This window comes from Pyxicephalus adspersus, chromosome 4, assembly GCF_032062135.1.
Source record: "Pyxicephalus adspersus chromosome 4, UCB_Pads_2.0, whole genome shotgun sequence".
Classification (NCBI taxonomy): domain Eukaryota; kingdom Metazoa; phylum Chordata; class Amphibia; order Anura; family Pyxicephalidae; genus Pyxicephalus; species Pyxicephalus adspersus.
Window position 1 is genome coordinate 11,470,720 of NC_092861.1, and position 15,492 is coordinate 11,486,211.

The 15,492-nt window shown below is 35.6% G+C and overlaps 2 protein-coding genes across 2 annotated transcripts in view; both read left to right on the forward strand.

Moving 5' to 3' along the window:
• The window catches only part of LOC140328067 (cytochrome P450 2C14-like), a 48,072-nt gene extending 44,468 nt beyond the window's left edge, over positions 1 to 3,604 (forward strand). Inside the window, exons 6-10 of the mRNA XM_072407392.1 lie at positions 211 to 387; positions 1,432 to 1,573; positions 1,751 to 1,935; positions 2,595 to 2,736; positions 3,201 to 3,604. Coding sequence (XP_072263493.1) covers positions 211 to 387; positions 1,432 to 1,573; positions 1,751 to 1,935; positions 2,595 to 2,736; positions 3,201 to 3,379 — 825 coding nt within the window. The 3' untranslated portion in view covers positions 3,380 to 3,604. The remainder of the gene's footprint in view (positions 1 to 210; positions 388 to 1,431; positions 1,574 to 1,750; positions 1,936 to 2,594; positions 2,737 to 3,200) is intronic.
• A 5,344-nt stretch (positions 3,605 to 8,948) lies between these two features.
• The window catches only part of LOC140329680 (cytochrome P450 2K1-like), a 7,279-nt gene continuing 735 nt past the window's right edge, over positions 8,949 to 15,492 (forward strand). The window contains exons 1-7 of the mRNA XM_072410072.1: positions 8,949 to 9,074; positions 10,034 to 10,196; positions 10,797 to 10,946; positions 11,165 to 11,259; positions 11,759 to 11,900; positions 12,269 to 12,453; positions 14,634 to 14,775. Of these exons, the coding sequence (XP_072266173.1) occupies positions 8,949 to 9,074; positions 10,034 to 10,196; positions 10,797 to 10,946; positions 11,165 to 11,259; positions 11,759 to 11,900; positions 12,269 to 12,453; positions 14,634 to 14,775 (1,003 nt within the window). The remainder of the gene's footprint in view (positions 9,075 to 10,033; positions 10,197 to 10,796; positions 10,947 to 11,164; positions 11,260 to 11,758; positions 11,901 to 12,268; positions 12,454 to 14,633; positions 14,776 to 15,492) is intronic.

Below are 15,492 nucleotides of genomic sequence, written 5' to 3' on the forward strand. Positions count from 1 at the left end.
ATTGGTTGGACCTAAAGATACTACTACTGAAGTTTACACTTTGTCATACTGAATGCAGAATGCAGTTGTATAATTCAATTTGATTTTTCATAAGTCGTCTTTTTAACTTAACTCCAGTGTATGTATATATATATATATATATATATATGTACATTTATAAATATTAATATATATAATTTATATGTTCTTGTTGAATATTTTCTTTGGCAGTTGTATAATGCATTCCCATCAGTAATACGCTGGTTACCAGGAGAACACAGAAAGGTTGCAGAAAACCAGAAAGAATTGCATGCATTTATTAGGAAGACCTTTACTACCCATAGGAAAGAGCTAGATGTCAATGACCAGAGGAATCTTGTGGATGCATTCCTGGTGAAACAGAAAGAGGTAAGGTAATACTTCCCTACACTAGTGCCTTCACAAGAAGTAATACCATTAGTGTTAGGAGATGTTTATCTGGCCGGTGACCCCGTGCTGTGTGCCATTGAAGTATCAAACACTGTTTATTCTGTCCATCAATGTCACTTGCAGCAGCAAATAGAACTAAGAAATAACAGTAACCCCTGCTTCCCTTTAGCTGGGCATCCTGGGATAATTTTTTTTTGGCATCCCCAGACGCACTTTGAGGCTGTCCCTGTGAGTTTATGCTGCCTGGACCAACCTTTTGCCTGTGACCCTGACTCTGTGTTCATCGTCTGGTAGATGGATTACCTGTGTATGACCATCATGCTTTGTATCTTGGACTTGTCTCTGCTGGAATCTTGGTACTGCATTATCTGTGGGCTCCTGGTCCTTCCCCAGATGCTATCCTTTACACACCAAGTCCTGGGAGCAACCATGTGCTGGGAAATGCAACCAGACTCCCGAGACTGAGTGGGGGTGTGTTACAGGTGAGAAGTGCGGTGTTAGATTGGGGGACTGGTGTCTGGCAAGTATGGCTGCTGGACCAGGGCCGTACAATTTATTAAAAGTTTTTGACTTTACAAAGCTGATGTGGTTGGTGGACCCATTCTCCCTCCCTATGCATGAAAAAATAGTATGAATATCTAATTTTCAAGTATCTTCCTGCCAGTATCCTTTTTCTTCCTGTTTGGTATAGTTGGCCCTCACAATTGCAGAAAGACCTTTATATTGATACAATCTTTTAGCATTGTTGTCCAGTAAGCAGAATGGGAGTGGGTGCCTGTCCGAATTGTAGCAGTGTAAATTGATTATTAGAGAAGTTAGGCTGCAGAATAGAGTTGGCTGGTAGATTTAAAAATCCATTGCTTTATTGTTCACATGCAGGTGTTCCAGCTATATAAGTAACTGTTTTTTCAGTGTTTGGCTTTGGACCTAGAATTGAAGGTGCCCATTTCTGGGATGATGGCTAAATTGATTAGAGGTATTACAATGGATTCTGTCATAAAGTTTATAAACTTTGCCTTTCAGGAGAAGTCCAATCAACGATTATTTTTCACAAATGAAAACCTGACAATGCTTTTAACTGACCTGTTTTCTGCTGGAATGGAGACTACTTCAACCACCCTTCGATGGGGAATTCTACTGATGATAAATTACCCAGACATCCAAAGTAAGATAAATGTGAATAAAGAAGAATAAATATGAATAAACCAAATATTGCATCTTAAATTTTGTAATCCAGTACGTAGCACCCTTTCACTTAATATGGTTTAAAGAAAGACCAGTGACAATTACCTTTATGTAATTCATTTAATGACTGCTAGTTACTTTTTTGTATTGGAATCAGGGAAAGTCCAAAATGAAATTGAAAAAGTGATTGGATCATCCACACCACAGGCAAAGCACCGAAAAGACATGCCATACACTGATGCCGTTATTCATGAAATTCAAAGATTTGGAAATATTGTTCCAAACAATGTCCCACATGCTACCACTCAAGATGTCAACTTCAGGGGTTACTTTCTTCCAAAAGTAAGTTGCATGCTGAAATTGTCTAACATTGTTCCATCCTGTATGTGGTCACATTTAACATAGTGTGCTATGTAATACATGATTTTAGCACCATTTAGCAGTAGGGCCTTCATAAAAGAATGCATTATTAGCATATTTAAAGCCCAACTTTCGTTTTTAATATAGTAAGTATTGTGAACATAGTGATTAATACCCAAATTTGCATAATAAGCAACACTGTTGGTTTTAACTTACCACAAACATCCAAAAACTAAAATATTGCCTATGAATAGAATTCACCTTTACCATGTGTGAGATTTGATTATATTGCTGCATATTGATTAAACAACAGGATCTCCTTATAGACATTTCATTACAGCAACTCTTGGTTTATATCAAATTTTCTTGGTTTATATCAAATTTTACCTCTGCTATTTCTAAAGTTAAAAATTGGTATTGCCGTGCGCATGTTACCATATAGTATATCCAACATATATTGGTCAAACAGCAGGTCATGTTTAATAAAGTCCAGCACTGCTGAAATCATAACCCCAGGAGTCATCTTTAAGCAACTGCATATAACCAATAAAAAGAAAAATTTTTTGTCTTTCATTTATGATTATGCGTTTTGATTTACTCACTATGGATTTTATGGATTCATAAAACTTTCTTTTTTTGAGGGCACACAAGTAATTCCATTACTGACTTCTGTGATGTTGGATGAGGCTTGCTTTGAAAGACCAGATGAGTTTTATCCTGAACATTTTCTGGACTCTAGTGGAAATTTTATGAAGAAAGAAACCTTCATTCCATTTTCAGCTGGTGAGTTATATGTATTTTAAAACCCATAAATCCAGGTCATTAGGTTAATTAATTTATAAAAACAGTGCTATTTAAATATTTACTTTATATTATAATATATAAAAGTTTTTAGCATATGCATGTGTTGCCCACAACTATCATGGCTCCCAACAATGACCTTCCACTTTCAACATGACCACCCTCCTATATTCACCTCTCAAGCACAAGCTAGCTGGCCTAGGGGAGAGAAAAGTACAATTTGGGCCCTAATTGTAATAATAAAACAAGCCAGAAATATAAAACCAGAACGGCGGTAAGACAGTTTGCTTTGTGTTTGCTTGGTTTTCAGTAGGTCAATATTGATAGTACAGCATGTAAAATCAATAAAAAAAATCAAGGTGCAGCCTTAAACATTTTATTTAGGTTTGGATTGCATCAAGAAGTGTTATATCTTTTTTTCACAGTTTTAGTTTCTTCTGTTTTAGGTAAAAGAAATTGCGCTGGTGAGATTTTGGCCAAAATGGAACTGTTTTTGTTCTTCGTGAGTCTTCTGCAAAACTTTACCTTCAAAGCTCCTCCCGGAATTAAGCTGGGGTTTGAAACAGCAGTTGGATTTACACGGGGTCCAATAAGTCATAAGATTTGTGCAGTGCCTCGTGTATGATACTGATTAATGGCAATGTAAAAATGTATTTGTATTTATCTAGATGTCAGTATGGAGACATATTAAAGACATTTTGCTATCAGTAAAGAGTCATTTTATTATAGATATGAACCTCAAACTGCACATTTAATACATCTTAGTATTCTGTGCACAAGTGGGTTTACATTTACACAGTTTATAAATACAACTTCTAAATTGTCAATAAAGTCAAAAGCAAAAAAAAAACTATATTAGTTGTATGGTTTAATGATTCATTCCTTCCCTTGTTATTCTAACAATAGTCAATTAACTTGTTGCTGTTATTACCTTATATGCTTTGCAAACAACGTCATATGCTAATGTCTGTGGCTGCAAATAATGGTGCTTTCAGAATGTCTTCATTTGTATGGTACAGAGAAGTTTACCCTCCATGCCCATGATATATTACAAGAACTCATGGGACACATGAAGGGCAGGAATATGACATGGCAGTCGCTCTACTGTCATTAGTGTTCAGCCAGAGATAGTGAAAACCACCAGCAGTCTCTACACAGATTGACTTATTGAATAACACTCGGGAACACATTTTAGTTAAAGTTAAGTTAAATCTTAGACTTGTTTTTTTACTAATTTTTAGGTGGTGAATCCAGAAATGACCCCAGTTTTTTGCTATCACATTTTTTACGATACAGGGTACCCTCCATTTTTGTCAAAAAACAAACAAATTTTACATACAATGAAAAAATAATGAAATAATACCTTGAATGTACTGTTTATTTACATTTATTTTGTTCATACAAAGGATTTATTGTTACTCTATGACATTTTTTTATAGTAAAACATTTGAAAATTAATCAGGTAAGTGGTTAAGGTAAAAATTTACACTTAGAGCTTTTCCTGAATCGTTCAGTGTTAGGAAAATCCCGCCGGATGCTCCAACAATAGTCAGCCATCATATGTACATTCCATCTACCCTGATACCATCCTTCCATGACCATCAAATCTTGGTGGACTCATTCACCTTGCTCATCACTGACGGCACCAAGGTTTTCCAGGAAGTTAGAATGATGGCTATGCAGAAAATGCACCTTGATGCTCATATTGCAACCAAACATTTTGTAGCTCTCCATAAGTTCCTGGACAATTTCTGTGTAATGATTTGCTCATGTGTTTCCAAGAAAGTCCTTAACAATGGCTTTGAATGATAACCAAGCATTCTTTTCGACTTCTCACATTGAGGCTGATTCATCAAGCAAAATCGGAAGCTCGCTCGCGCATTCGTATTCGCGATCAAACATACCGGCCATAATTTTTTTGAATGACAGGGTAGGAAATGCCAAAATGTACTTGAAACAGTCTTTCAGTTGGCAAAGCTGCTTCATCAGACCCAGTTTCATGTGGAGAGGTGGGAATATAATATTCTTTCTATCAACAAGTGTTTCATGTAGAATGTTTGGATCACCTGGTTTTAGGCCAAATCTTGGAGGTCATTGTGAAGGAGGACACACTTTAGGCTACGCTTTGAGCTATCCATGAATAGTCGCCATTCAGTTGAGTTACAGATTGGAATTCCCAATTCCTCCATTAAACCAGGTATGTTACGGCAATACACAAAGCCACGGTCAGTTCTAAAATACTGTAGAAACGCAATTTCTCTGGTTCAAAAGTACGATACTTTTATTCGTTTTCATGTAATTTTTTTTCACACAGTCTTGATGCTAGGTGTTCTGAAGCCTTCTTCGATAGTCCCAAATCACGTGCCATATCACTTAACTCATGCTGACCAAATCCCTTACGAACAGAGTCCTCTTCAATTTCAAACTCCTCATTATTGTTGTCACCTAGTTCATCACCATAATCACGTTCTTCAAGAGAGGGTAGTGTAACGAAAACCGGCACCGGGATTTCATCTAAATGAGCCACTGGGTAGACTAGGATACTCTATGTTACATTTATTTTTCTTGTTATATCCTGAAGTTTTAACTATACAAAAGTAACAGTCACTGAAATGATCACCTGACTCTTGCCAAATAATAGTTTTACCAAATGGCATCTTATCACATGTTCCCTTTGTTCGTATCCGTAAAACCTCCACACACTGTTTGCACACCTTATGAGAGGTCCAAGACTTATATTGATCACCAAGTTTAACTTTGAAACATGCTAAATAGGCTTGCTCTACCAATGTGCTGATGTTCACCCTTTGACTTGGGAATGGTGAAACTGCCACAGATATAACAATATGAATCAGGGTTGTTTAGGCACTTACAACAAGAAACAGGAAAGCCAGACATGATCTGAATGGAAGGAAATATGTGTATAAGTAGAAAAATAAATTTTGCTTATTCACTATATAGAGCAGCACACAACCGCTGACCACACTGTCTTGCATGTAAATGAATAGCCTATACAAATCCACGCTACAGTAATCACATTAATAAAAGCGATAGAGAAAAAAACTTACATGATAGAAAAAAAGTAACTGCACTTTCAGAACCAGCTATTTTAGTGTAAATAAGCTTAAAAACTGAAATCAAAACAAAAAGTTGGTTCAAAATTGTTTCCCAGTGTAATCACTTTTATGAATGTGTTTTTTAACTTTTAAGAATTATATTATAAATAAATATATTTGGCCCCTTTGAATCCTCTCTTCTGGAAAGAGCTCCCGCTTGCTTGTGCATATTACTGCACCTTTTAAAGACCAATGCACCTTTTTAGGCTCAATTGCTGCCTCTCTAGGTAATTTGTGTGGATTGGTACATCTCTTTTGGACTTAATTGCGACTTTTGCAGGCTTAAGAGGAATTTGCTCCCTTTGTATCTTCATTGTATCTCCATTGAAAGGTTCTTTTTATGGCCTCTCCTGCACATGTCCTACTTCCATTAGTATCTTGATGTGATAAACAGCTTTATTTTTACATCTCAGAATGTTGTGATCAGCCTGGTAGTGGATGCTCCTAACCTTTTGTGAATGCTCGGCACTCTTTTGGCAACCACCATCTGCTCTCAAAAGGTGACTAGTAATTGTACACTGTATCCAATATTCCCATTCCTGAATAAGCAACTTTAGTTGTGAATCGCATCAAATAAAGGATTCTGTCCTTTCTTCCCTCTGTGTACACAATCTTCTTTTGATGAAACAGCTTTGGGGAAAAAGTAATTATACATGTGATGTTGTAAATGCTTTTTGTATGAGATAATAACAAATATTTTTATATTTTTTAATTGCCAATGTCCTTTGATATGCTTTTTGTAATATAATGTACAGAGCTGCGTAATATGTTGGTGCTATATAAATCCTGTTTATTAATAATAATAATAATAATATAATAAAATTCTTGATTTTAATAGGGTAGCCCTGAAAAGTCATGCTTTTCAAACCTCTTTGTTCTATACTCTTATATGATGATATTAGGGATGTGGCTAGGTTCATGGAACATTAATTAAAAGGGGCACTTCTGGATGCAAAATTAAAAATGTATGTCCTTCCTTTTTATTATTTTAAATTTCAAATTATGTATTGCCAAACCCTAAAAATTCTGTGACATGCCAGGACAGACCCACAACTGTGTTATAATGTCCATACCTTTTCTTTTTATTCATCCTTTCTGCTAAACAGAAATTGTTTTAAAATGTGTAAAGGCGAGAGGATTTTCACTTTATTTTTGAAGCCAGGAAGTCTGCCAATATGGAAGTTACTTACTTGAGTAACCCTTTACCCTTTCCTATACTGCTTTCTGATCATTGGAAGCCAGTGAAAGGAGGACTATATTTCCCCGGCCTATCCAGGAAAGATATTCGAGTATGCTTGTGGGAATATAAGTAGCAGTCATGAAGCTTCTTTTCTGCTTATCAGCAGGACCATGAGTGGCAAATCAATTGTAAAGCGGTTTTGTTGTAAACTTGTGTCACCTAGAGGCATTACCTATTACATGCATGGATATAACAAGCATTGTTAGAAGGTGTTACTGGTAGAATTAGTCCGTGCTGCGTGGGATCAGGTGGGGTTAGGTAGGTTACAGGTTTAGGGCTATGGTGTGTATGTAGAATACTAAGCTTGAGACTCTGTGTCATCAGCACATAACAATGCAGTTTCAAGAAGCCCAACCAATGCAAATGTTGACAACTGTCACTTGTACAAAGGTGTTGAAGCATCATCTGCTGAAAAGAGAAAATATTGAAAAGCAAGCTTTAATTGCTGGGATTGAAGTTTTATTCTGTGTCTTCCCAGAGATATAAACACAGGACAGCTATTTAGCTTTAGTATTGACACTGGATTACTTGTTTATTTCATTATGTTTCCCAGTAACTCAGAGATGAGAAGTTCCTCCACCCATCTGTTTTTGAAAAATAAGGGTGGTGTGCTTTTGTGAATGTTGTATTGGTTTGGTATACCAGCTTTGTGAGTTTTGTAGGATTCATGAGGGGGTTAATTTAGTTAAGACAGCAATGGGTAGGGGCCATATCTGAAGTATGGTGTCCTTTGAAGGAGTTTAAGTCCAAATGGCCCATAGAATTCTGTAGGTAAAGACCACAGAGACAGAGGCTTGGGGTGGCTTGAGCCTGATGAGAAAATAATGGTCTCCACAAGTGTCTTCATAAACCTCTGTCCCTATTCTAATCATGATGGATGCACAAGTCTTGTATGGCCATTTCAACCCAAAGGTTGGATATCACTTTTTTTTTAACGATTTAAAGGATGGGGTGGTTTGGTAAGGTATGGAACAAGCTGGAGGGTAACCAAATCTATTCTACCTTTGGCATTACCTAAAATATCTATAAGCAAAGCATGGTATACATAAACATTGACTCGGTTAAAAAATTGGTAATTAAAATGATTTTTTATCCAATATAGTTCTGTTTTTATTTATATAACCTTTCAAATAACCAGAAAGTTTCCATCTCCTATATCCCCTGCTGTACTCAGTGGTTCCTCCATTGCAGAACTTAGTAGTAGAACTATCAAATATCAACTATGAATTTGTACCAATTTGTACAACCCATCAAAGCATAAATACTTCACTGGGGTGCATTCATTTGATCAATAAACTGTTATGTATTAAAATATATATATATATATATATATATATATATATATATTACAAAATAATGATTTATTACCAATTCCTTATTGTTTTTAATAATCCTTTTAATTGATCCATGCATTCACATTAAGAGGAATTTTTTGCACATCCATTCTCAAAATGATTCTATGGTTATTATTCATGTCAGAATGTTCTACTGTGAGATTATTTTGCTTTTCTATAAACTGCTGGTAAGAGATTATTCTAATACCTGCGTTTACAACTCAGATAAATCCACCTATATGCTACCGCTATTGGATTAACAGCTATTTTATTAAAAAAAAATGATTGGGAGAAAATTGGAAACTGCAACAGTGAGTGCAAATTATTTTTTATAGCACTTACTTTACTTTTTATTAAATTGAACATCTGGTTACTCCCCAAATACATGAAAAAAGTCATACTGTATTATATGGTCCCAAAACAGTGCTTTATTTTGTTTTAGTTTTTATTGTATAGTGTAATTAGTTACTCAACAGATACCTAAGGAGTAGTGCATGCTATACCATGGGCATGGCTGTTCAGCAACACCAATGCTATGGAGGGGGTGCCAGTTGTGGGGATGAGGATATTGACTTGAGAACTATAGTACCTGTCTTCTATAATTTATCCTCATTTGGACCCCCTAACAAGGTAAACATGCAACTTATTATGAAAGTTTTATTAAACACATTTAAAAAAAATAAAAAATAAAGTATATCTTGATCTGTTAGATCTCCTTTATGGTTTACCAAGGTAATGTCCAAAATAATTTTGAATTCTCTTTGAAATCTGCAGCTTAATAAATTATTGTCTGATGAACATGCCATGAAAGTCCTTGCTCACAGTGGTCAGAAGCCAAAAAATAATCCTGCTGATCACTAGCCAAGGATATGAGCTTTCCCCACTCTTGTACCTGAGGTATGGGCACTCACACCCCCTAGCATAAAACAGGAAAATCTCTGGAACCCTTGTTTTCTGTGCTGCAGAGAATCAATTGTTGAGAGAACTCAATGAGCCATGAAAACAGTGTCATCTGATTGTTGCTGACTCCAAGCTTCATTTGTTTGCCAACCCTCCATTGGTGACAAAAACATTACAAAATTTCGCTGCTCAGTTACAGCTCATTTATTCTGGCAGGAAGGTGCTTATAAATTCTTTGCTACATGTAGCTTCTCTTGGTGGTAGTTCCATAAAGATTGAATGAGGGCGGCAGTGAGAGCTTCAAAATTGCAGACAGCCACTTGGGGGAAAAAGGGGGGAGAGAAAGAGAGGGGTGTTGGCTTACCCAAATTTTCTTCACTCAGGGGACTTAAAGCATATCTCCTTTCTTATTCTTGCATTCTCTAGTGGCCCTAGGCCTTGGCCTGAGTGGCCTTTTTAGAAATCAGGCTTTGCCTGTACCCATGCCAGTGACATACTGGTGTTGCTTTACTTAAACTTCACCTATTTCTGATTTGAATAAATTTATAATTCCGCTTAGCTGGCAAATATAAGCCATGCAAAGTCCAAATATATTTCATCCACAGCCACCTTATATAAGATGTAATTTGGCCATATGAGATATACAATTCAACCCATTGATTATTATTTATTTTTTTATCACATTGCAGCTTTCAAAGAAATATGGATCAGTGTACAGCCTAGAAATAGGAATGCAGAAGTTGGTTGTATTATGTGGCTATGATACGGTGAGAGAAGCTCTAGTCAACCATGGAGAGGAGTTTGCTGGCAGACCACATTTGCCAATATTAACAGACTTAAACAAGGAACATGGTAAAGATAAAAAAGTACAATTTGAATGATAAATGAAGATATAAAAATGTTTACAGGATGAGCCACCCCTGCCCTTTTATTTCAGTAACTGGCGGTTAAGGAACTCCTTTTGCTTATTCGGTTATAATGAAGCTGAAGTTCATTATGAAGTTCATTAACTATATTAGCCTACCAAACCCACTGACCAGTGGTGGCAACAGTCTTTGAACTAGCAGGCTTTAGGGACCTTTAAACGTGTCTCTTGGACCACTCCATCCTCACTTGTAACCCACAAGTGTATAAAAGTGTCCTCCAAGAAATGGGTTTCTAAACCCCAGGTGTCAGAAAAACATGATAATAGAAACTTTTACTAAGGCAACAATGGTGTCCTCAAGCAAATGACCATATGTAATGGCCAACAGGCTGCTCATCAGCTCTTTAATGTGTTGTAATAATCTAAAATCTTGATACAGGATGGACTTACCTTAAGCCTTATTTACATCGACCCTATAGCGATCCCCCTTTTTCTTTTCCTTATTCTTCATATTGTGCAATCTCCCAAATGTCAAATTGGAAAGGTAGATCTTGAAAAATTACATTAACGTGTATTTTTATATTTAGGTATTGTATTTACAAATGGCAATAACTGGAAAGTCATGAGAAGATTCACTCTCTCTACACTACGAGATTTTGGCATGGGGAAAAGAACAATCGAAGATAAGGTTATAGAAGAGTGCAAAAGCCTGGTCCAAGTGTTTAGTGACTATAAAGGTCAGTAATATGTTCTGATATAACTATATAACTACATATAGGCCTTCTGCAGCCTCATATAAATAAAAATTGCCAATAGTGGGCCACAAGGAATGCTTATGACATGTAAGTTAGATTTAAAACTTATAGAGGATCTAGGTAGGTAATGAGCTTCTTCCATAATCAGCAAGTATTCACAGCATACTTGCCGAACATGGCACATACTTATCTGTTTGCAGCATTGTTCTGTCCTTGGAAGGTGCTGCTGGCTCAATGGCATACTTTCAAGAAGACAATCCTCTTGGGCCATTGGATGTCCACTGATGACGGTACTGTACACAGTGGGCAACCACAATGCTTGTATTGGAATCAAACATTGAGCATATGAAAGAATTTATTGAGTATATTGTGTATTAGATTTAGCTTGTAAGCATGTTGTGTGGGTAAACAGCAGCAATAGCTTCAATTGGCTATTGGTTTAAGGGGTGATTCGATTGGCCAATGGGGCCACTGCCCGTTATTTTCACAATATTCACAACCTTGTTATTTATGCATGTATTGGGTTGTAACCACAGACAGCATTCTGTTGAACATCTTCTAGCACACAGCAGTAGCTGCAAAACTACTGCAAATTTTGAAACAGACTTCCGAAGCTAAATATGTGCATATATATATATATATATATATAAAAATAAATATATATATATCTATATATATATATATATAGATATATATAGATAGATAAATAGATAGATAGATAGATAGATAGATAGATAGATAGATAGATACATATTGCACATTTACAGCACATAACTGAACTGTGTTATTTTCAGGAAAAGCCAAATCCTGAGTTGTATTTCATTGATGAAAACTTGACATTTCTTGTGATGGACCTGTTTGCTGCTGGAATGGAGACAACTTCGACCACTCTCCGATGGGGCCTTCTACTCATGATGAAATACCCTGAAATTCAGAGTAAGTCATTTATTCCATGTGCTGTTTGCCTTAAGGGGTTATACTTTCCCCTATACCTAATGTTCCTGTTGCCTCCTGTCTTGACAAGTATTGTGGGGACATTTCTGGGTTTATGTGGGAGATCCAAGGATATGAGCTGTGTAATGAGCTGTGTAGTGTATAACAACATTTAAAAAATGAATTCAGATTTTCTTTTAAACACAGTATATGGGTAAATGTGAATTTAAAAAAAACTAAAAACCTTAGAACTGCTGTAATGAGCACAATTACAATTTCAGGAGAAGCTTTGGGTGGAGTTGGTAAAGTTGAAAATATTGCAAGGGAAAGTACATTTTTTTTCTAATAAGCCATATTTCTCTTTTCGACAGAAAATGTTCAGGATGAAATTGATAAAGTCATCGGTTCAGGAGAACCTCACTTAACACACCGTAAACAAATGCCGTATACTGATGCCGTCATCCACGAAATTCAAAGATTTGCCAATATTGAGCCAACAAATGTTCCACATGCGACCACTCAAGACACAACTTTTAAGGGATTCTTTATACCCAAAGTAAGTTTTTCATATTCATTACAACTAAGTAACATTAGTTTTTCAACGTACACAGAAAAATAAATAAATACAATAATACAGTTACCAAATAAACATATAAGGTTCCAATAGCAAGAGCAGAATATAAGTTCGAAACCACAATGTAATGCCCAAAGTGAGTTCCTACCTTGTCTAGTGCTCCACTCCATCCTTCAATATCATAAATTAGATGTCCTAATTAGCACATAGGCACTTAGGAATGCCCTTTGATAGTGTGCACATTTTAGTATGTTCAGAAGAATGAATGGTTCTGTCTGATGACTGAACATTATGAATGGGTGAATGACACCAGTACACCTCTTAGTGTACTGGTGACATGATCGCTGTTGAAAGTTACCCTCTACACATTTTACTTTCATAACTGTAGTCTTTGACAAAGCATTCCAGCATGGCATAGTTATCAAATTAGGTTTGCTTTTTAACACATTTCTCCTGGCTCAAACTGTCAAAAAAGAAACACATTTAAAAGACAAACATCGTAGGGTAACATCTTAAAACATTGTACCCAATAAAAGCTTAATATGTCCTTAAAACACAAAATAAAAAAATTTTTGGCCACACAGCTATTGTCAAATAACCAACACATACCAAGGCTTTTATTTGGTCTGGGCAGCATTAATGACCAATGATCCTACTTTCCTTTTTTTTGTTTTTTGACCCATCAAGACTGACCATTTGACAGTGCAACTCAAAACAATATTATACATTAGCATAGGGTGTCTGCATGTATGACCTCAGATCTGTCAAGTATAAGAAATGCTGGGGAATGTTTTCAAAAAATTTCCTCCAAATAGATTTATTTGTGTAAATTGCTTCGAAAATCAACAGGTAGTTGTGGGTGTATACAAACTGCAGATCATTTGGGTAGAAAAAAGGTCAAGGTCTGGTTGGGGGACCAAACTTTTGTTGGATTGACCTATTGAATGTATGATTGTGTGTAGCTCCCCAATTAATTTAGATATAAAAATTTTATGGTAGCAGATTTGCTTTTTTAATCTTTTGTAGAAATCAATCCTAAAATTTTGAATTTTTTTTTTGTAAAATATAGCTGGAAACAAATCTATCAAATGATTTAGGTATCTTGTCCACAGCAAGGACATTACACATGCTAACATTTTGGGCAATACCTAAACAAGCAAAAAATAACCTTTTTTTCCAATGTCTCCAGTAAACAACTGTTCTTACTTGTTGAGATTTGGGGATCTATTTATAAAACTGTGAATTTGAGATTTACTGAAACATTTTGTGGCAGAAATTCAATTACTGTGACAGAAATTCAATTACTTCACATTGACATGGAAGACTCCAGAGAATGCTTCTTTATAAATAGGCCCCTATGAGAATGTCAAGAATGGAGAAGCAAACCTGGAATGGATCTGATCTAGGACTGAAAACATTTGCCAATTGATAGTAAATGACTTTGGAGAATTCCATTCCAGGTTTGCTGGATCACCTAGGTTCTTAATATTTAGATAATAGTCTATCTTCTCCAGTATTATAGAGCTTTAATAAATCAGGTTCGGTGTCTGTCTTTCCAATTGTGCTGTAACAACAGTGATGTAAAATGCAAATCAACTTGTTTTCAGTGATTGAGCTAATTTTGCAACTGCTGAAAATTTCCACAACAGGCTAATTTTGAGAAGTGAAAAAGTGAAAGCAAAGTGAAAAAGGAAATCTTAAAAGGTATATTAAAATACAGTATGCGGTATCCTAAAAAGGTGCTACTTTTCAATATTTTAAATACATATTGTCCAAAAGAGATTTAGGTCACTAAGGAGCGATGCAAAGCCAATTAAGCCCAATAAATGCCATCATATTTTTACCTTTATTGACTCCAATTACAATTGTCACCTGAACAGAATTAAATTGAAAATCTCCCCATGGCCATGTTTGTTATGCGGTATGGGAGAGATAAATGTTCATTTCGCTTATGATATACATTTAGAAGCAGCTTAAGTCTGAATCATGAAGTTCAATAATATGGAGCAGTGCTTACTGTTGATCACTGTAGTTCACATTAGTTTTACCTTTAGCTGGAAAAAAATGCTAACACATGATGAATGCATCTGAACCAAATCTTAAGATCCTCTTCTAAATTTGATTGTTTTTATGTTTTTGACATTTATTTGTCTTTTTTTCAGGGCACACAAGTCATTCCATTACTGTTTTCTGTATTGCGAGACAAAGATTACTTTGAGAAACCAGAAGAATTTTATCCTGAACATTTTCTGGGCTCGGAAGGAAACTTCACTAAGAATGAAGCTTTTATACCATTTTCTGCAGGTGAGTAAAATCAAGTTACCCTACAGTGCAATAAATGTGCCTAATGAACAATATGTCACATCAATCAGAACAGGGAAATTACAAAAGCACATAAAAATAGGGATATCAGTAAGTAATGCCATATTGCAAATAAGGACACCTTGGTGGGAAACATTTTTTAAGATAAACAAACATTTTTCATATGAGTTATTTTCTCAAAAGTCGTGCAAGGTGTTATTTCCCTTTCTGTGTATCAAGTGGCTATTTAAATCCTTACATTACATTACAGATCTGGGCAAAATACACTAATCATGATGAAGTAAGAATACAATATATACTTGAAACCCATCCCAATATAAACCAAGGTATCCATGTTTGTCAGGGGAACACACGAAAATGCTTTGAGTTGAATTTAAACCTAAGGTACAAAATGTGGTCATCACTGCTAACATTCAAAGCAGTACACAATAGAATGCACATACAATTATTATAAATAAATACATATGTAGTGTTAATTTTAAATCAAATGTTTAAAAAGGGAAACATTTAAAACATGTAGGTGCAATCTGTATATTTTTTGATTGGTTATTTGTTCTTAATTTGATCTTTTGTGCATTATTGTTGGTGACCAATAGATGACAATGTGTCCTCATGTAAAGAGTGAAACAAATTTATGTCTCTTGTCTTCAACAGCAAGTTTTGATATACTTTACATGAGGACACAGCATCATCCACTGG